This window comes from Lutjanus erythropterus, chromosome 7 (genome assembly GCF_056507025.1).
Source record: "Lutjanus erythropterus isolate fLutEry1 chromosome 7, fLutEry1.hap2, whole genome shotgun sequence".
Lineage (NCBI taxonomy): Eukaryota > Metazoa > Chordata > Actinopteri > Lutjaniformes > Lutjanidae > Lutjanus > Lutjanus erythropterus.
In genome coordinates, this window is record NC_139323.1 from 31,834,969 (window position 1) to 31,857,360 (window position 22,392).

At 39.6% G+C, this 22,392-nt stretch overlaps 1 protein-coding gene across 1 annotated transcript in view; it reads left to right on the forward strand.

The window, feature by feature from the left end:
* The window catches only part of mast2 (microtubule associated serine/threonine kinase 2), a 210,555-nt gene that overhangs the window by 151,113 nt on the left and 37,050 nt on the right, over nt 1–22,392 (forward strand). Inside the window, exons 6-9 of the mRNA XM_084723557.1 lie at nt 6,135–6,226; nt 17,602–17,677; nt 20,107–20,127; nt 22,023–22,101. Coding sequence (XP_084579683.1) covers nt 6,135–6,226; nt 17,602–17,677; nt 20,107–20,127; nt 22,023–22,101 — 268 coding nt within the window. The remainder of the gene's footprint in view (nt 1–6,134; nt 6,227–17,601; nt 17,678–20,106; nt 20,128–22,022; nt 22,102–22,392) is intronic.

Below are 22,392 nucleotides of genomic sequence, written 5' to 3' on the forward strand. Positions count from 1 at the left end.
ACCCAAAACAACGACATAAGCTAAAAGAGTTCAGGCAAAGTTCAGAGAGCTATCACACTTCCAGGAAAACTTCAGAGAAGGTAAATAACACTAGAGTGTGTCTTTGTTTAAGACAAAGAAATTCCCTGAACACACATCAGTGAATATCCAACATGGCAGCTCATTCCTCATACAGGTGTGTGTGTGTGTGTGTGTGTGTGTGTGTGTGTGTGTGTGTGTGTGTGTGTGTGTGTGTGTGTGCAGACCACATGCTGGGCTCAAACTGCTGATGCTGCACATCTAAACAGATGGCAGGAGACACACACACACACACACACACACACACACACACACACACACACACACACACACACACACACACACACACACAGCATCTACATTTCATGCACTAGCCTAATTATTTGTCAGGTGGGTATGTGTAAACACTTAATACTCTTCACTCCCAATGCACACACACACAACGTAGTACATTTGCTTGCCCCTAACCTTTGCCTTTATTTTAATGTTAACTCTAAAATAGGGCTGAATGAAAGTTATCTCTCTCTCTGCAGCACCACAATAATTTTACAAACAAAAATGTGATTTTGTCAAATAATGCACATTTGAAAAAATTGCAGCAGAACATAATGCAATTTCGATAAAACTTCGATTTATTACCGTATTCTAATTACTTTACTCCTCACCTTCCAAAAAATCAGATTAAACTTAAAACGACTACAATAAACTCTCATATTTTGTTGATTTTTGAGGCCGCTGTGGACCAAAGCAGTTGTGTTCACACCAACATAATCATAAAATACAACATTAAAAATAAAATTACCTAAAGAAAAATCTACTCCTGCTTCTTCTTAAATGTCTTAGTCACTGGGAAAGTATAAAGGTACGCTCCTTTGGTCTGCATACCGGTAACTGGTTCATCTGATTTCAAGGAGAATCCGACATGGTGGCAGGCATTAAGAATAACTATACAGAAATAGTCTTGTCTTGCTGATGGTCTCATTTGCTTCTGTAGCTCACATAGAGTCATCAGTATTAAATTGAGACTGTTTCATAACCACTTAAATACTCTCTGTAGTGCATTTGAAGCTTAACAGGCAAACTGGTCCTCACAAATCTAGAAATAAAAACGCACGCCGACATCACAGATAAAGAGCTCCAGTAGGATGTCACACTGATCATTTAACTGTAGCAAAGACTTCAGCCTTAATCGCTTCATGTGTCTTGTGATCATCTCGGCAGGTTTGGCCTGTCAGAAACACCACACAACTACATAATTACAGGCAGCAGATGTGATGGGCCAATTAACACAACACACACATGCTGTTAGCTGTTCACAGGCACTGTAAGAGCCTGTCAGAGGTACATGTGTGTGTGTCCGTTTCTTCATTTAAGACATTTTTAAAGTGGAGCACGGCAGAAATTATGAGGAAGAAGCGGCTGAACTGAACACGCTCTCAGGGGGTGAAGTCCTGTAATCAACTCTGCACAGACGCACAAAAGCAGCCGGTGAGCCGAGCTACATAAAAACTGCGCACATGCCCACGTCTGTCTGTCTTATGTGATATTGACTGAAGATAAAGTCAGCCGCACTGTTCAGGGCAGAGCTGCACAAACACATCTAAAATTACAGATGACAAGATATTAGATTTTATGTTTTCTTGTATCATTCATTGCAGCATATGAATTGCTGAAATTTGTTTGTTTTAGTTATTTAACAGTGTCTTGTTTCCAGGGGAGCTCAGGTCATTTGAGGTCAGTCAGACCTTCCCTGGCTCCCCCCCGATCACCGGGTTCTGTTCATTTAAGTTAATAAATCGATGCAGACAGAAACTGAAGCAAAATACTTCAGGGATGAGAGCCTCTAATCTCATCCTGCACTCTGATTGGATAGCCTCTTGAAGCTTGGCAACCAACAACAACAACACATTCTGCATGATCGGGATCAAATTATTTTTTAACAAGAAGTTCAACTTCATCCTTAGGTTATTAGCAGGTCTGCACAGAATCTGTGCTGCACAATTCTGCTGACATTTCCACAGATTTTCCACAGAATATAATAGAACTGAGATGCTAATTGTAAAACACAGAATGTTATCAAGCCCATTGTGCATGTGTTGAAGTGGTAACTGCTGGGAGATTAATGGTTAATTGTTTTGCAAATTATTTTTTGCTCTCTCTGTTCCACTGTTGAACATGTGCCCTGCTGGTTGGCTTTTCAAACAAATGTTCACATTTTGTTTTTGAAGTGTTGGAAAGTGATGGAATGAAGTCTCAACTTGAGGTAATTTTAGGTTGCTTTAATGCAGTGGTTCTCAAGCTTCTTTCAGCATGCCCCACTTCAGAAGCCAAAAAAAGTTCAAGCCCCCGACCCCACAATTTATTTATCAGTCGTGAACAATTCATTCAATCCTTTTCAGACTTGATCTGTTTTACAAAGACATTTATAAAACCTGTAGTTCAGGCTTAACTCACACACAATGAGCAAAGATCATTATTTTAATATTCTGTTGTTCTGACTGAACCAAATCTCTGTAGCTGATATCATTCTTACAACAATTTCTCATACGTTCCTAATTTAAATGCATGAACCCAGGCTCTCTCTCAGCCCTTAAAACTAGATATGAAAAATTAAATTAATGAAAAACAAAACAATAAATAAGAAATCCCACTAAATAACTCACCGTGAGTTATGTAAGGCTTCTACTGTTTTTTGTTCAGACCGCCTCGGGGTAAAACTGTCTCTGATGTGGCTGGTCTGAGCTCTGATGCTCTGTAAGCATTTCCCTGAGGGAAGGACTGAGAGCAGACCATGGTGCTGGTGTCCTCCATGATACCTTTCTTCTGTGGCAAGTGCTGTGAATGTCCTGAAGCTGTAGCTGTGGTGTTTCTGTGATCTTTGAAGCTGTTTTTTTTACTTTCCTTCTCAGTTGTTTGTGGTCTTGTTCAGTTGGGTTGGACGCCAGCTATAAATCCACCATGGTTAGTGTGGACATAACATATTTTTTGTCTTCATTTAAAACAGATTTCAGATTTAAAAGTGCCCTTTGGAGATTGTTAAAGTCAGATGCAGTTGTTCAGTAGCCAGGCTTGTAAGCTGAGCATTACAATGTGAGATTGTGCCATCATCGGCACAGAGATACTTTCATTAGTGTGATAAAACATTTTATATGCGATGAACAGAACAGGACCCGGAATAGATCCCTGTGGAGCTTCTCTTGGATGCACTTATGAGCTCACTTCTTGGATTGCCCAACTTCACATCAAGCTGTGATGGTTTACATGGAAAATAACAATGTCATCTGACTGTGTTTGAGACTTGAAAGGCAACATCTGTAGAAATGTGTTACTTTAGAAAGACATCATCATCCCAGTGTACCTGGAGGCCTCATCACAGCCTCCGCTTCCATCTGTCGTTTCCTCGAAGTGTAACGAGCCTCGCCTCGAGTCATTACGGACACTCAGAGCTTCAGAACAAACAACAAAGTGGAAAAATATCCGACCTGTGGGTGTGTTGGAGCTGTTAGGTGTGAAGGCTGCCGCTTTATTTCCTCCTCTTCCCTTCTGTCTGGGGACGGATGTCACAGCTTTAAAGCAGATTGCTCTTTTCTACAAACATCTTTTGTGCAGCAGTGTGCACTCACACATACACAAATGACATACACACAAACACATAGGATATACACAACAAACACAAAGTTATCTCAGCCCAGGGGGAGGAGAAGAACCATTTCACTGCTGAATCAACCTCATAATGAGTGTTCAGCCATTCATGATGGAGCTTGTATCAGCAGTCTTTCTTTTCTTATGATTTTTCTGCTTTATTTGATAGAGACAGTGGAGAGACAGGAAAGGCAGAGGGGATGGCATGCAGTAAAAGGCCTGAGTTGAACTTGAACGCTGGTGAATACATGTGATGTCACAGTAGGTGGAGTCACTGCAGTTACACCCACTAAGAGGCAAAAAGATGACTGAATGGGATCATAGCATTTAGCTTGAATGTTACCTAAACAAAAAAACACATCTAAAATGAGAAAGAGCTCTTGTGTGATTGACTGAACAAATTGCTGCTGGAGAGCTGAAATGCAATGAAAACACAAACATACCTTCAGTTATATATTTTATTGACTAATGTTACTTATCAATTAAATATTTGGCATCTTTCATTTATATTTCGTGCAACAGTCGTGCATTGCTTCACAAAATAGAAATATCTGCACAGACATGTCCTCATGTAAGCAGAATATCCTTTGTTGTCCTCGTCACTTTTATTTCATCAGCAAATCCCTCCTTGAAGTAACGATACAGCTAGGCTTGGACTTAGTGTTTTTAATGTGTTTGTTCAGAAAAAGGTGGTTTGTCTTGGTAATTGTTATTTTTGGGATGTTTTACAGACTTTCAATTGACATGAGTGAGGGGTCGAGTACATTTCACCAGTTCACCTGCAGTTTACTGAATTATTATGGGAGGGGATTATTATCTCCTCTGCATGGTCAACAGTGTAAGAAGGGAAGCTAATACTTTGTCGAGAGTCTTAACTTAATGTTATAGAAGCAAACTGTAGTGGTAATTGTAACACATAGCTTGGGAATCCATAAGCAGAATCAAAAGTTTAATTTCTTGATGATTTCTTAGGAATCGTAATTTCAGAAATGGGTCCACTTTAGGACTTGTTCTCGATGCCCAGCCCTGGTTACAACCAAGCAATCACATTTATATGTCATCTTTGCTTTGTGTATTTTCCCAGTGTCTAAATCAGGTACATATAAATGTCAGGAAACCCGATTCCTGTCCACATGTGAATGTCCATAAACCACTGTGTCTTTAACTTGACCAGATAATAACTATTTTACTCCTGGTTTCACAGTTTTCTGGCTAAAAGAAGCAACAGTTGACAAGTGAAAATGAAGAGGAGTGATGTTTTCAAAAACCTCAAATTACTGACAAAAGCCCAGCTCTTGTCTAAACATACAATGCCTTATATTATTTCAGCTAAAATGAGATTCTTATTCTCTCATGGTAAAGCCATAAAACCAACAAAACATCAGATAGGCCTTAAAATATAAAGGCAACAAATGCAGGGAAATAAAAGATTGATGTTTTCTTTATTGACTTGTGAAGTATAGAGACACTCTCTGGGTGATGTGAACTTTAAATAAACAGGAGATTAAGTTGAAATACAAACAGAAACGCTTATGCCTGCAGCATAAAATGATGTTGTTGCCATGGTATCATATATAAACTTGTCCTGCAGTAGGGAGCTGACAGTAATATCTGTGGATGTTGTGTTATTTAAATGTCATTGTTTAAGGGGGGGTTAAAGGGACTTTGGAATTGCAGCTGTTGTCTCTACTTGAAGACCTGTGACAAATTACAGTAATTGTCCAGTCAGGGCTGCTGTACCCAGTGTTCACGTTGCTGATGGAGCGTCTCATCTCGTCTGTATTATTATTGTTTCAAGGCAAACAGCATATTTAACAATTTCTACACATTGCATCTTTGTGCAGGAACATTTATATAAAATAAAAGTGGACAAAACATATTTTTTCTGTCCTGATTTGCTGAAGGTGAACTAAAATAACCAATTGTGACCGTTGGCTGTGTGTTACATGATTGCAGCTGTGGTCTGACTGTCTGATGTCTCTGTGTGTCGTTGCTGTCCTCTGGTGTGAAGGACAGACAGTATGTGGAGCAGGTCTCGCCTCACTGAAACTGTAACATCTGTGAGCTCACCAGCAGTGCATGTATAAAATCTACACACACATACTTAACACTGGTGAATGTTTGCAATCAGATGTGTGTCTGACACCCCGAGTGGACACCTGCTGGTACTGTCACAGGGCTGCAGGGCCCGTTTGGCCGTTTTTGGAAACGGTACAGATGACATTCACGAGAGCGTGTGAGGTTAAAGTGTGTTTTCCTGATGTGTGACTGACAGTGACTGTGGCAGTTTACAGCTCAGGGTGGAGAAATGCCCAAAGAAGGTTTTGTTACAGTCACAAAAAATGTGCGGTTCATTGCAAAGCTCCTTAAAGTTCTAGTTATTGTAGAAATTATGCAGATTGTACAGTTTTAATGTGATTTAAAATCTGTGCTTGGATTTGGATGAACTCACTGAGTTTGTTTTTTGTCCTCAGCTGTCGGACGAGCAACAGGAAGAGTCTGATTGTGACCTCCAGCACCTCCCCCACCCTACCACGACCACACTCGCCTCTGCATGGACACACAGGTACACACGCACGCACACACACACACACACACACACACACACACACACCAAATAGGCATGTATGTATTGTGTCTGACTTTTGAAATAATATGTTTTATTTTTTTGTACAAATCACGTTGATACCTATAGCATCCTTATCAGCACTTTGAAAACTTATCAAATCCCAGTTTTTCAGCAGCTTTCACTTAGTATCTCGAAATAATGAGAAATGTGTTCAGAAAAATAAGAAACTGTACTGAAATAATTTCTTACTATCTCACAATGACTTAGGATCTGGAATGTACGACTTAGTGTCTCGAAACAATGATTTAGTGTCTCAAAATAAAGATTTAGCATCTCAAAATGATGAAACTTTCTCAAAATTATGAGAGACTTTCTCAACAGTTTCACATTATTTTGAAATATTAAGCCATTTCAAGAAAGTTTTTCTGTATGACTCAAAATAATGAGAAACTTTGTCAAGTCATGACTCATTATCCCAAAAATAATTACTTATTATTTCTAAATAATGACTTGTTATTTCTAAATAATGACTTATTATCTCAATGAGAAACTTATTAATTAGAAGCTTTCTCAAATTAATGAGAAATTATTGATATAGCAGCACTAGACTAAACATTGATTCATCCTCTGGGGACTATAAATATCCACAGTGTTTATAGCGATCTGCAGTTTTTTGGATCTCGATCTGGACCAAAATGTTGTTGTTAGCGCAGCAATACATTATAAATACATGGTGAATAACTGATGACAAAAAGATAAGAATTATTAGTTGAAGGTGTTTTTGAATGACCTGTTTTTGCAGCAATGTTCATTTGTTCCTCATCTGCTGAAAGGTGTGTGAAGTAGCAGTAGGTGAGGTGTGTTACATGGAGTCGTGTTGTTTATTATCACTCACCGACGAAGCTCAATTAACAGCTCAGACTGCCCACTGAGCGCAGCACAGCGAGATATTTGATTGCATGGGTTAATGCACAGGCAGATAAACTGTCAGCCGCTGCCTGTCGACTCCAGATTGTCCACATTTTGTTTTGCTACATGAGAGAGTGACCTGCAAACCTGCACGGTGGCAGGTCACCTCGAGACCAGGTTCATTCTGCTGTTGACAGCAGGACTGCTACTCATGATTATTTTCATTGTCAGTAAATTTGTCAATTATTTTCTCGAATAATTGTTTTGTTGTTTGGTCTAATAAATCATAGAAAATGTCAGTTAGTGTTTCCCAAAGCACAAGATGATATCCTCAAATATTTTGTTTTGGCCACAACCCAAAAATATTTAGGCCCCTTTCAAGAGAAACCAGAAAATATTCACTTTAAAGAAGCTGTAATCTGAGAATTTTGACTTTTTTTCTTTTAAAAAATAACTCAAACCGATTAATTTTTTATCAAAATAGTTGGTGATTAGTTTACTACACATGCTGAAAAAGTGTGTTTGCACATATTTGGTGTGTGTGCCACAGCTCTGTGTGTGCGTGTTGACAGATGAAATGTGCGCTGACAGGATTTTTGTCGAACACGCTTGACAGCATGTACGACAAGCACACAAAACCCCCACAAATCCACCAGCAGAATCCCACCCACCCATCCACCCACCCCCTCCAACCCTTCAAATGTAAAGAGAGAAGAGAGATGGAGAAGAGATGAATAATAGTGATATTGATTGATGGTGACTGAAGGGGGGCGAGCCACAGAGTCGAAATATAGATTTGAGGGACGGAATAAAAATGGAGTGATGACAGTGAGCGAATGGGAGGAGAGAAGGACGGCGGGATGGAAAGATGGTAAAATATCAACAATTATATCTGACTGCAGATGGAGAGAGAGCTTCTTATTAACAGTGTGTGTTTGTGCTCAGCTGACAGACAGTCGCACACGTCTCATTTCCTGCTCAGGAAATAATGGAACCCGCCAACCTGTCGGTCACAGCACGCACACGCACACACACACACACACACACACACACACACACACACACACACACACACACACACACACACACACACACTTTTAATAAATGGTTTTGTTGAAATGGCTTTTTTAAAGGAAATTCTTACCTAGAAGTAAAACTGTGTTTAAACACAAACATTTTTTAATTTGAGATACAAAAAGTGCAGTAGTTGTCCCACCAATGGCTGCAGATCTGCTGACAACTGGTGTAACTCACTGCCAATCAAAACATGAATCGTCTTCTTCTTCACAAGCAAAATGAGTCGTATCATTTTGTTGTAACTCCTCCCTCCAACATGAGCCCATCAAGTTTGATTGTGTCCCGCTCTACTGAAGTGAAGGAAGAGGCTGTAGAGTTACTGTAAATATTTTGTTTTAGAGTTGCTTGATGTTCCTTAAAAGATAGTTTGATTAATCATCAATAACTGATTATCATTTTTCCTAATTTTTTCCCTCATTTTGAATTTTACTCTCTGTTTATTTATTCAACAATTGCTTTTGTCAGAAAATGTGAAATGAAGCACAATTACTGCTATTTCTAGGTTATTGATTAAGATATTTGACATTTTTTAAAATTCATATTGTAAGCATTTTAGTTTGAATTTGACAAAAGCTTTGTCAAATTTATGATGAGTAATGGCTTGTTGTTCTCTGTTAACTTTGATTGGTGTCATTTGTTGGTTTTGTAGCTGTTGGGAGCCTGTACTTGACTGTACTATTTAATGCTTAGTGATTAAAATACATAAAAGTAAATTTTGTGCTAAAATAATGACAAAAATTGTCCTTTCTGGATGTCAGGACAGCTCACATCAAGCTCAAACTTAAACTGTTTGTTGTGTTATTTAAGAACATTAATCAGAAGTGCTTAAAATGACTTAGCATCTTAGTACGGTCAGGAATTTGAAGCAAATTAAAGTTAAACATACACAGATTGAAGAGAACTTGTTGCATGTTATTCTCTCTCTCTCTCTCTCTCTCTCTCTCTCTCTCTCTCTCTCTCTCTCTCTGTCTCCCCCTCTCTCTCTCTCTCTCTCTCTCTCTCTCTCTCCTCCCTTCCTGACTGTATTCTGTCCACTAAAGGCAAAAGATGCAGAAATTATAATAGTAAGAAGAAATAAATACTGATTTGTTTTCAAACAGCCCTGGTTATTCTAAAAAAGAAAATGTGCAATAAATCTATATTTGAAGCTAATAAGAGACTTTAAGGGGCAAATAAAGAGAAGTAGCAAAAAAACTGAGGCTAAAATAGTTGGCCAGAATAAATAAGCCATTTAAAAACAAAGTCTGGTCTCAGGGAATGTGTAATGTTTTTACTTTTAGCATTTTCCAAGCATATTATTACATTAATCAGCAATGAAAATGATTGTTAGTTGCAGCCCTAGAGATGGAAAAAGGTTGCAAAGGTGGTTGCAGATTTGGGGTCACAGCGTGGTGTAGCATCCATAATCTCCTGCTTCATCCTTCCTTATCTTCTTCCTCTTTTCCTCCTCCTTCCTGCCACCAGACTGCTGTGGCAGCTGTGTTGCCATGGTAACCCTACAACCAGTTTTGCAGTCGACCTCACAGTCGGTCCTGTCTTTTTTTGTGTGTCCCAGACCGTGCCCAAGGAAATAAATAATGCTAATTAAATATCACTGATTAATATTGCAGTTTTTAATTTTTCACTCCTGTTGCTTTGGAACCACCTGAACAGTGAAATACTGATTTCAGCCTCGTTCAGGATTAAATGTTTAAATAAAAAGCTTAAGTAGTGCTTCAGTTTTATGCTAAGTTTGATATTACCTATTCTAATCCGAGGCCGTAATATCTCACTGTCAGCTACTACTTAACTGATTAATATGCACCACTGGAGGCCATTAAACCTTTTCTTTCACTCCCGGAGACCATCTTTATACATAGTTGATTGCTTTTTCTTCCCTCCTTTTCTCTCAATCTCTCGCTCTGGCCCTAATCATGAATTTCATCATGGTTTCAATCATGCAGCCATTTACTGCTAATCAGATGGAGATTCCTCAAAGTCTAATATCCTGAGGGGCTGATGAGGACCAATCCTCTCCAGAAATGACTTTTATTAAATGTTGAAAGTCTGCATAAATCCCTCGTTTCCTCTCTCATTGCGATTCCCTCTATTGCCATTTTTTCGCCCGTTCTTGTCTCCTCCATAACATCTACTTTAATCTTCTTCCTTTCTGTCCCCTTTTCTCCTTTTCAACATCTACATCTCCTCTTTTTCTTTCTTTTCACCCTCCCTGACCTTCCCTCTCTCCTCCCGGCTGACAGTGAGCTGTTATTTGGCAAAGGCCAGCCAATGATTGGCAGCTTCGTGTGCCCTGACTTTAGATGAATTCTGTCAAACAATCCACCGCTCAGCTTTGTAATTGTAATGAAGGACAGAAAGAAAGACAGCAGGGAACCGAGCTTTTCTCTTATTCAGTTTCTTGTCACACACTCCTGAGGAAATCCACGTTTTTATTTTTTTTTCTTTACGCCCCCTCCCCAATTATAGCTGTATTTTGTTATCCCAACCACACTCTCCCTGGAGAGGCAGCGAGGGAGCGAGACTGAAGAGGCACAAAGCAGATATTACATTTGCATGTATCTCATACGCTGGTGTGTTTCTTAGTCTTTGCCAAAGTAGGTCACTGTCACTGCAGTTTGCAGCACAAAACCTTCTAAAAATGTGACAGCAAAGCAGCTTCTATACCTGCTGCTGTGATGAGACCGCCCACCAGGTACCCTCAGCTGTAATTTACATTTCACTTGACTTCATTGTTCACTTTCAAAATACAATCCACAGAGTTTTTTTTTCCTGACAAGAAGTGGAAAGTATTATTCAAATAGATTTTAAGAGTGATTTGATGTTTCTCAGAATACATCATCATGCTGAAACGATATTTTTGACCAGTTGCGCATATGAGTATGTTGGTTAATTTCTATATACACACATAGTACGCTAATAGCTTTACTAGCTGGCAGTCTGAAAAATGAGGCTCAGTGTAGGAAGATTTCCACCAGAAACGTAAGTCAAATGTATGTATGTGTCACGCTTCGGTATGCGTCCCATGTAGAGTAACAGCACAGTGAATAATGGCCCATCTCCAGTCTATCTAAAGCTGTCTAACTGCTAAAGGCTTGTTTGATGCTAATTTTCAGTTTAATAATAGCACTCACTCTGTGTTGTATCACATTAAACACTTTGAGAGGAAGAAGAATGCTAGAAGTCAAGCTAGCCAGAGCAAGCTAACATTAGCTCTGACCAACGACTGCTGGACAGCTCTGACAACAACTACCTGTCACTTTATCGGTGCTGACTGGGAGGTGAAGTCCAGTAAACTTTCACCTCTTCAGGCTAATGTTAGCCAGCAGCAGAGTGACAGTTAAAAATCTGTGTTGATGCAGACTCGTTTAATTTCTGCCTCTGTTTTTCCTGCTGCAAAGCTTTACTACAACAAACCGTTAGACTGCGTCTGACTCCACCTGAAATCGCGTTTCCTACAAGATCTTGCAAGATAATGCTCCCTTTGGTACTAAAGCTTAATGTGATAATCCAATAAAGATAACTGACTGTAACCTGGAACACTTTAGAGGAAAATGTTAGTTATTTAATGGTCAGTGTCTTATTATGAACATCCACCTTAATTTTACATTAAAGAAAAGTTACAAAAATATATTCTGACATCCATTGTCTGTAACTGCTTATTCTGACGGGTCACAGGGATGCTGGAGCTTATCTCAGCTGACACTGGGCGAGAGGTGGGGTTCACCCTGGACAAGTCACCACGTCATCACAGGGCTGACACATGGGGACAAACAATCACTCAGGCTCACATTCACACCTACGGGCAATTTAGAGTTAGTTATTAACCTACTATGCTGCATGTCTTTGGACTGCGGCAGGAAGCCGGAGTACCCGGAGAGAACATGCTAACTCCGCACAGAAAGGTCCTGCCCCTGCCACAAACCAGCCCTTCAGGGGGTTCAAACTCAGACCCTTCTTGCTGTTCAGCAACAGTGCTAACCACTGCACCACCAGTCTGTCAACTATAGTTTAAAAAGACAGAAAATCTGAATCTGCAGGTCAGACCCATTAAAAGTCAGAATTGGCCAACAATATTGCAATCAGTGCATCTCCAGAAACAGGATATTTGGTGCTTTTGCTCCAAACAGTCTGTGATTTATTTTATGTTAATCAGTTCATTGGTTGACCGGCTCATCGTTTCAGCATTAAAATCTATTATGGCTTCAAAACGATGGTGAGGGGGCTTGGGACACACAGATCCCACAAGCCTTGATAAGACTGAGCTCATGTCACACACGTGGGAGCTCAGACTCATTATTATGCAAATATGTCTGAGAAGCCTTGACCGTCCTACACACACACACCAAGAAACACAGCAGTTTACACATCACTGCTGGGTGTGATTCTTCTTTACTGAGAGAGACGGATTCTGCTGTCTGTGAATGAGCCTTACATTGACTAATGGTCCACACACACAAGTATGCACACACACGATTGGAGCCATGAAGTGTGACAAAGCAGCGACCGAGCCTGATAACAGCCCCGAAGAGACCTTTGTGTAACTTCAACAATACACCGGATCTTTATGAGACATTTCACACCAGCGCGATGGACACTAACAAGCTTCTGTTTGACTAATAACACGCGTGTTCACTCGAGTGTGTGCGCACATGTTCTGCACTCCAGCTACAGACAGAGACAGAGATTCCCATCTGACGGAAAGCAAATGCTCGTATTTAATATTTGAGTTTCTGCTCTGTCCAGACGAGCTGCTGAGGAAAATGCATAATTGATGTGGAAATGTCCGACTACTTAATCTCTCCTTCTGTTTTTGAGGCCAGCAGCCTTTCCCCTTTCATCCAGCTCTGTCTGTATGTGTGTGTGTGTGTGTGTGTGTGTGTGTGTGTGTGTGTGTGTGTGTGTGTGTGTCTCCCTCTGTTGAATTATTAGTTACACACTGACACTCAGAGTGCCTTGGTTCCCTGCAGATAGACTGGCCTTGAATATTCGTTTCCATTATGTTGTGTATTTATGCATGAAGGTGTCAGCGTGGTTATTAAATAATCTCAGGTTTATTCATCTATTTTCTTGGTGTCACCTCCGCAGCACATCATTCAGTTTGTGCTGCAGATGTTTTGTGTTCAGTGTCCCCTCTCTTGTTGAAACACATAAACAGTGTTTGTGGACTGAATTACGGTTTCATTGTCACACAATTATTCAGTGTGACATTGAGTTCATGTTGATCTGTTTTTGTTTGGGAGTTTTTTGCTGTAATCAGTCAGTACTGACAGTAACGTATCTGTGTTTCCAATGTCAAGGACGATTACTGCAAAATAATAACTTCTCAATGCACACCTCAGACCCAACGCTGGTTTTCACAAATTCACCGAAATAAGATAAAGTGTCAGTCCTCTTTGTCTTTACCTCCAAGTCTTCCACTATATGACAAATTGCACAAACTGACACCCTGACTGTGCTTGGTTGTGTATACGTGTGTGAGAGTGTTAGCGGCTATAGCAGGCTGAGTTTTAAAGTTAGAGTAAAGACACTGGTATCACATGAAACTCGATGACCTGAGTCTAAGACAGTGGAAATTTCTTATATGTAACTTGGTAGCTACCACCAACCACATGAAAATGATACTCACTAATTATCACATAGCCATGAAATTTAGGGGTGAATTTGTGGGTAATTTCTAAGACATTCCAAATATATAACTTTGCAATTACCACCTGTTTATCACGAAATTAAGGGACCTGATACCACGTAAATCTTGTTCATGGACAACATAATTTTTCTAGTGTTGTCAGGATTGCTAGTGTTACCAGCAGCTCTAAGTGAGAGGCAAAAAATTGGAGTACAGTTGGCCTGTATTTACTTTTAGTAGTTGGTATAATGGATATCAAATGGCTCTAACACTTTTTAACAGCAACAGTTTTTAATATGAGACATGATAGATGGTTTTGGTGATCTTCTATCCTCTCAAACTGTCTCTCTTCTCTCCCATTTTGTCCATCACCCTCCTTTTTCCTGTTTCCTTTGGCTGAACCCGTTCTCTCTGTAATTCATTTGTCTCTGAATGAGTATAAACATAGTTTCTCCTTTTTTTTTTTTTTTTTACCTAAATCCACTTCTCTTTGTGGATAGAGGAGACAGATTAGTCAGCCCTCTTATCTCTCCACCTTCCACCTTCCTCTCAGCTCTTTTTCACTTAATGAGACACTCCATCAGCCTCTCACTCTGCATGTCCATCCATTTCGGTCTTTTATTGCAGCCTGTTTCTCCTATTTTTGTCTCGTTCAATCTAATTCATGCTCTTCACTTGAGCTCCTTCTCTTCCCTCCATGAACCCTCCATTCACGTCCTTGTTCAGCCATCCTGCTCTTGTCTTGTTGAAGGCCAGAAGAAGATGGAAATTGAGGGAGGCTAAAGGAACAAGCAGAACACTTCACACATGCACTCTGCTTTCAGACAGAGGCCCATTATTTTCTCATTTGTCTTGTAATTTGTCAGGTTTGCTTTCACAGAGACTGAACATGAAGCACATCAAATCCAGTAGATGTAGACAATACTCTTAGAGTTGTTTTTCTAACTGTGGTGTGTCCATGAGCTTAAAGGGTAGGGTTGTTGTACTTATTTTAGTGTCCCAGTGAAGATTCACATTGTTGTGCAAGTTTGCTTAAACAGTTTGAAGCTTTATATTATAAAGCAATTTGGTCTCAAACTTGTTACTGCAACGGTTCCTTCCTAAAGTGACTAAAACACAGCTGTACCTGACTTGTTATCAAGGTTAATGCTGATAAATAGCTTTTTTAACTAATCTAGGCCACTCTATGTTAGAGGTCTATGATAATGATTTTCTTTTTTTATTTGCCCTTGTAGAAATTGCTTTATTTGTTATCTGTTATAGATACTAACAAGTAACAACAAAGACTGAAGTTAACTGTCATGTTAAATCCATCCAGGTTTCTCAAAGTCCAATGTGATGTCTATACATGTGTTGTTTTATCATTCCAAAACCCAGATATTGAGTTTCATATTCAGAGAAAAGCTGGAAATCTCTCTACTTGTATTGAACTAATTCATTAGTCGACTAGTCTCGCATAGCCAGACCTCTCTCCACAGCGTTCAGTGCTGGTGAAAGGTCTGGCTCCACATATGCGTATTCTGCTATAGGGAAAAAATGCCCCACCTTGTTTGCATTTCCTTAAACCAGTCACAAATATCTTGGCCAGCCCTGAGCCCAGGATTCAGCGGTGGAGCCGCTGTAAAATACGTCGAGCTCTGGCATCAAAATGACTACGTCGCCACAAAAAAAAAGGTAACAGCAGTTTGCTGCTGTTTCCTACCATTAGCATCCCAGGCAATAATTTGCAGTTTTCAGCGTGTAGGTTGCAGTTCAGAGGTTGTTCTTATTTTCCCGGGGACTTAAAAGACGTAGATAGCGGAAGCTGTGATGCCGCTTGAAGCAAGCGACTAATGGTAGGACTTATACCTGCAGTATACATCTGGTGAGTCAGACTATTAGTCGAATAATTACTTGCCAAATAGTGAGTTGCCAGATCTACTCACCCGATGTGGCATTTTTTCCTTGCTCTGGGCAAGCAGGCAATTAATATGCAGTATGTGTATTAAAGGTAGTTAACCATACATTTGCTTTTGTCCATCACGTGTCAACAACTCAGCAAGTCATGAACCAAAATCTATGCCAACTTTCTGAGTTGTTGTTTTGACTCGAGGGGGGTGTTCACAAAGTCATTTTTTCTGAGTATTACAACGCCACATGACTCCAGGATTAGTCTTACATAATGACTATCACTCTGGGTTTGGATCATCCCAGAATTATTTACCCAAAGTCTGACAGTGAACTGATTTAAACTGCTGAATGTTTTTTATCAGGCTTCAAAAAAGTTTACTCTTTAGCTTCAGGTTACGGTTAGTTGAGCATATATCAGAGTTTTAAGTGCTTTGATTGAGTGTTTCTTGCTGAAATGCATCTCGTGAGCTGTTGTTGACATCTTGTCCTTCAGTTTTTGTGTCCAACAGATATTGTTTATCACATCTGTTAAAGGCATAATATGTAACACTAAAGAATAAAGATATTAAAGGAAACCTGTATAAAACTTCAATACATTACCTCGTCTGTGAACATGATTTCTGCCTGAGTCATGTCTGATAGCAATGGTGGTTGTTCCAAAATGAAAGCTATGATTCCCATGATACCATGCTTCTTCACAGCATCATCAAAGTCTGTCTTATGTTTTTGATTGAGAGACCTTAGTGGAAGAAGTTCCATATTGAGCATTCAGTCTTTTGTACCTAGAACTTCAACTGTCACCAACATTTTCTATAAAGAAAATTAAAAAAAAAAAACTTTTTTGGACCCTGAATGCCTGAAATAACTCCTCTTACTTCACTACACTATCAACCTTTATCTAAAAGCTTATCAAAAGCTTTGGAAAATGGATTTATGAACATTTTCTAAACTAAAGGCCTTTTCAGACTATCTGTGTTACTTTGACCAACCTTAACAAAATATGTAAGCTTCACTTTCACTCTGTTCTGTTTACCAAGGTTTCTGCAAAGTTTTAAATGTTCAGAAAATGCTTAATTTCAACCTTTATTTTTTTCAAGGTTCAACTCCTTGAAAAAAGCTTGATTTTCAATATAATCTCATGTTCCATTAACAGAAAATGAAATGAATGATCCTGTCATCGTATTTGTCCTTCATAGCAAGATAAGTCCTCCGTTTATTCATTAATCTCAAAATTACCAAACATTAAATAATCATGATCAAAACATGTAATCAAAGTCGATATTAACAGCTGGTAAAAGAAAGAGACAGTACTTACAACCATTAAAGATGTGGTGATAAAGGCTTTGAGAGTCTGAAACAGCTGTACAAACCTTGTTTTACCCATCAGCTTTGAAAGTACAGTTGCAACTAATGATTATTTACCTAGTTGATTAATCTGTTGATTATTTTGATTGGTTGTTTTGTCTATTAATGTCAGAAAAAAAAAGAAAAATGTCAACCACTATGTCCCAAAGCCCAAAATAACTTCCACAAATGTCTTGTTTTGTCCACAACACAAAAATATTCAGTTTACTGTCATAAAGGAGTAAAGAAACCAACAAATATTCATATTTAAGAGGCTGGAAGGAGCTAATTTCAACTACTCATTGCAGCTCTATCTGAAACTATCATCATATAATAATTTGATTCAGCTCATTTCCCGAGCTTTTCCACTGTGTCAGTTTGTTGGGAGGAAGGATGCACAGTATTAGACTTTAGCTGAATCCATCACCTTATCAGTTGCTGATGCAGAGATTATGTACTTTCAGCAGAGTCTCTGTTTATTGTGCTTACATATTAATTCTTTTGTTCCTTCTGTTCTGTCTCTCAGGTACCAGCCCACTGGACAGTCCTCGCAACTTCTCCCCAAACACGGCTGCACACTTCTCCTTTGTTCCTGCACGCAGGTGAGGCAAAAACTCTGATGTGCAGGTGTGCTTGAGGGTCATACCTGGAAAACAGAATCAGTGCATCTTGTAGGTAGAGCAGGATGAAAAAAAATCAGTACTGTAATATGGAGCTGAGTCACCAGATTTTTAATGTCGTCCCTCAAATCCGCTGTTTGTATTCCTCACACTGCAGTATCACGGTAGTAGTATTGAATCTTAAATATCATTAAACTGTTTCACATGACACACAAAACCTTTTTGTGAACAATCACAAAGCAAGGCAGCCTCATGAGTCTGCAGGTAGTTTTTGCATCACAAGCAGTTGGTGACTTCGCTGTTTAGCATGTTTAACAGTAGAGTTAAAAGTAATTTGAGGGAAATAAGAACAAAATAAAGCTCTATAATCAGACGGTAAGTGAAGAAATTGAGGGCAGAATGGATGAGCTGTGCTTCAGCTTTTAATGTCGATATTTTTTGAACGCTGTCAAGCGGCTCAGTGGCCTCGGCGCCTTGAGAGCCGGGCTGCCGCTGATGATAGTGTGTGAGCTGATGAGGAGGCAGATGATCACTCTGAGGCTGTCACTCAAACCAGGATTAATAAACCTCTTATCTGTCTGGGCTCTCTCCGCACAGATAGTAATTACTAAGAGGGAAGAGTGTGTGCACAGTGTGTGTTTCTTGTGTTTTTGTGCGTGTATGAGCATTTATGCGTGTATTGTACATGTGACAGATGCATGTATGTTCAGGCACGTGTGTGATTTTGAATCCAAGATAAAAAGACGTTCGTGTGAGCTCATAAAAGTTTGGTAAGATGTAAAGAAATTCTCAGCAAGCCTCCCACTTAAATCTTCATTAAGATGATGATGTTTCCATGGTAACACACTTCTCCTGTCAGACTGGACCCCTGGGCGATTTCCATGACAGCATCATCAAACACTGTATGGCATCCGTGCAGGCGTGCAGCAGCCAAAAAGAGCATTAATGTTGATTTGAATTGGAAATCCGTTTCTGTCCGATCACTGACCCCAGTGCTGCGGCTGCACAGCAGATGCCAGGACAGCAGTGACACCGTGTGGTGGAGGCTGATATGACAGATTGTTCATTTAACTCTCATCCTACCAACGTATTTAATAAGGGCTACTGACTGGGTCCCTGGGGATGCCAAGAATAAACTACTGTAAGACATACCTGTCATAAGAAAAATGTTAACTTATTTCATTTTAAATCATTATTACTCTACATTTGAAGAAAAAGAGATGATTATTTTAGTAAAGTTACCTTTTGTATATTATGTAAAATGAAAATAGACTGAACAAATGTGGACAGCTGTGTCTGTCTCTTTCAAAATAACTGATCGAGTGCCTCTACCTCCCCTGATAGCGTGTTACACTTTAAATTAGCACCCATGGCAAACATTGAACTCAATAAATAGTTCCACCCATTAAAATTGCATAGGCTGAATTAGGATGCTTTTGACTGGGATCCTCCAGGACCCCAATACATGATATCAGGAAAAAGCTTGAGGTGATGTTGTGCATCTTAAATTTGAATTTACATACCTATTTGAGGGAAATTTGAACTCAGTCTCCCTCCTGCAGCTGAAGTCTCGAGCGTAAAATGAGTTGTGAAGTTTTCCTGGAACCAACAGAGCCCCTTTGAATTATTTATTTTATTACTTGAGACCATGGACACACTTTGAACTGTAAGTTTGGGGGTTTACACATAAGAAAGAAATAGGAAATATAATGTGTACAATTGAGGATACACATAAATAAATAATCAAGATACAAGCAGGTGCATTTTCATATCCAAACTAATATACACAGTGAGGTATTGTCTCAAAAACTGAACTTAAAAAAAACCACAGCACCAGTAAACCAGACACAGATCCCATTTTTTATGCTATTCTTTATTCTATTATTATTTTGTATGTCCAGAGATGAGCCCTGAAGGCTTGTTGATAGACCTAAACTGTGGCATTTAATATGAGCCATAGCATATATGTTAAAAGACCGAAAGGTCTCAGTGTTCTTCTTTTAAGGCAGTGGTGGTGAGCTGTAAAAGCTCCTAACCTCTACTTCTTTGCCTGTCACTGCAGGCAACCATATTAGAGTTTTAGACCATAACCAGTGTTTTATGAAAATAATCACACAATCAGTTTACCATTTACATTTATTATTATCGAGCAAGGTATTATAATAAACTATTAGTTCAGTGTCATTATAGAAAGTTAAATCCCTATATGCATTTCTGGGTACAGCCGCTATGGTGTTCAGTGAGCCCCCTGAACCAACGCAAACTGTTCCTGTGTTCATGACCTGTTTTTTTTTTTTATAACATCAATAACATGAGGTGGGAACAGGCTTGGAGAATGTGTGTGTGAGACTGTGTCGCTGACAGCTGCTAACAGCTATAAAAAGAAAACCCCTGTCTTGTCTCCCTCACAGTCACGGACACAGGGCTGACAGGTAACCTCTCAGTTTTAACCCTCAATCTTTTTTCCTCCCTCTTCCTGCCGCCACCTTCCTGCCCTCCTCCCGTCCTGCATGGCTGAGCGCACACACACACACGCACACTGAGTGACTTCAACACGTTGCCCTGCAGGGTCTCCTCTTCTGCTGCCCAACACTCTGTACATAAATCAAGTTTAAACGTGGAACAATGTCTTCGACTGCTGTGACTGAGCCAAAAATAAAACTCTGATTAACTGGAGTCATGAGAATCACTGGGACCCAGATGTTCAGAGATGGGTCATAAAATAACGAGAAAGACTGCGTTCTGTGAGATTTGTGGCTGAAGATAATCCATATTTTTCAAATCACATAAAAAGACTAAAAAATAACAGGGAATGTATCTAACAAGGATTATATTATGTGATATGTCTTGTTCCTCTCTGCCATAGGGCTCTACTCTACTCTAACACATCAGTGAGCCGCACTGTTCCACTCCATGACATCAGCTGCAGTCCAGATCACATACTTAATCTTTTTAGTTTTACTTCCTACTGCAGCTGGCCTTACAAATGATGGGAGATACGATAAAATAAGATAAGGCACTGCATACTGCAAAATGTGACAGGATACAGTTGGACATTCTCATATTTGTATATTTATATTTTCATTTTTCTAGCATATAAATGGGAGGGATGCATGAAAACATGGTCACATCATTGATATCAGCTGATAAAGGCTTTAAAATAAAATATAAAGTTGTATTTGCCCAAAGTGAACATTTCTTCCAATATGACTGGCCAATGAGATGGTGCATTAATTATGCACAGGTTACATAAGTATGTCTGCAGCGTGAAGGTTTTTTGAAATGGGGAATATCAGAGTTGCTATTTGCAATTACTGTTCAGCGTCAGTCATGCTAGGAGGAGTCCAATCTTATTCCTTCAACACTACAAATTTAATTACCCATCTTAAAAGCCTTCGTCCAAATTCATTCTGACAAATTGGACAAGAAAAAAATCCATCAGCAGTAGTTGTCCTCTTTTGTCCAGTGAATGTGTGCATTTTGAAAAGCATTGTGTATGTTATGTCTGCATCTGCCAGTGGGCCACCACTACGAGGGAAGGCAGAAAAAATAGTTTAATCCCAGAAAGGACTTGATGTTGTCTGCAAGTAAGTGGAAAAAAATAAATGCAATCAGCCAAAATTAGTTGGGAGATATCTGCACATCGGATATCAGCAAAAATCCAGTATCATGCATCAGTATTAAATAGTATGGTAATGTTGGTATTGGAAGTCACCCATGTTGTAGTTTATATTGAATCAGTCATGCACCGTGCACACACTAGAGCATTAAATGTGGATTAATCTGCCACTGGAAATAGTCCTAAACAAATGTACTACTTCCCCCTGTTCGTTTGATAAAACTACAGAGAACAGCTGTTTAAGAATGAAACATTGAATTTGCAAGTGTATCAAGATTTACATCTTGAGTAGGAACCAATGGGCTTTAAGCTCAGAGCAACAGAGGGAGTCAGGTAGTCCTGAGAGAAGGACTAACACACTGTTGCTTCAGGTCTTCACGTGGGATTTGTCGACAATAACCAAAATACAGAATAACAGCCGGCTTACATTACATAAACCAAATCCAAAAAGGTGTCAACTCCCATCATGCTTCACTTCATTTCTGCAGAGTCTCAGTGGATTCTCCTCATGGCTTTGCCTGCTCCTTTGAGTCCATGTTATCCTTGTGTTTGCATTTTCCCTCCTTCAACTAAATTTTTTGCTGTATGTGATGGTGCTGCATCTCCTTCATATGGCTGCTATAGAATATGTATTTAAATATTAAAAGCTGAATGTTTGTTCTTCATGTATTCATCTTTTTTTTATCTCTATCTCTGTCTCTCCTCCAGGACGGACGGCAGGCGCTGGTCTCTGGCCTCTTTGCCTTCCTCTGGCTATGGCACCAACACTCCCAGCTCCACTGTCTCGGTAAATATCTTTATTATACTCTGTGTGTTTATGAAGATCTGTGTATCCTAGAAACCCAGGAATAGGAAAAGTTTTCTGCTCCCTCTGACTTCACTGCAAATCAACGAACCAACAAAACCTCCCCCCTCAGCTATGATTTAGTCCCGTGTTCTCCCCACCGTCCTCCCCTCTGATGCCCTCGAGTGTACTTCTGCTTCCTGGTCCGTTTCTCATCGATTTCCTTCCTTCATTCCCAGGGACATACCAACAGTCCCACTGGTCTAATCCCTCTCCTTCTCCTTTACCTTCTGC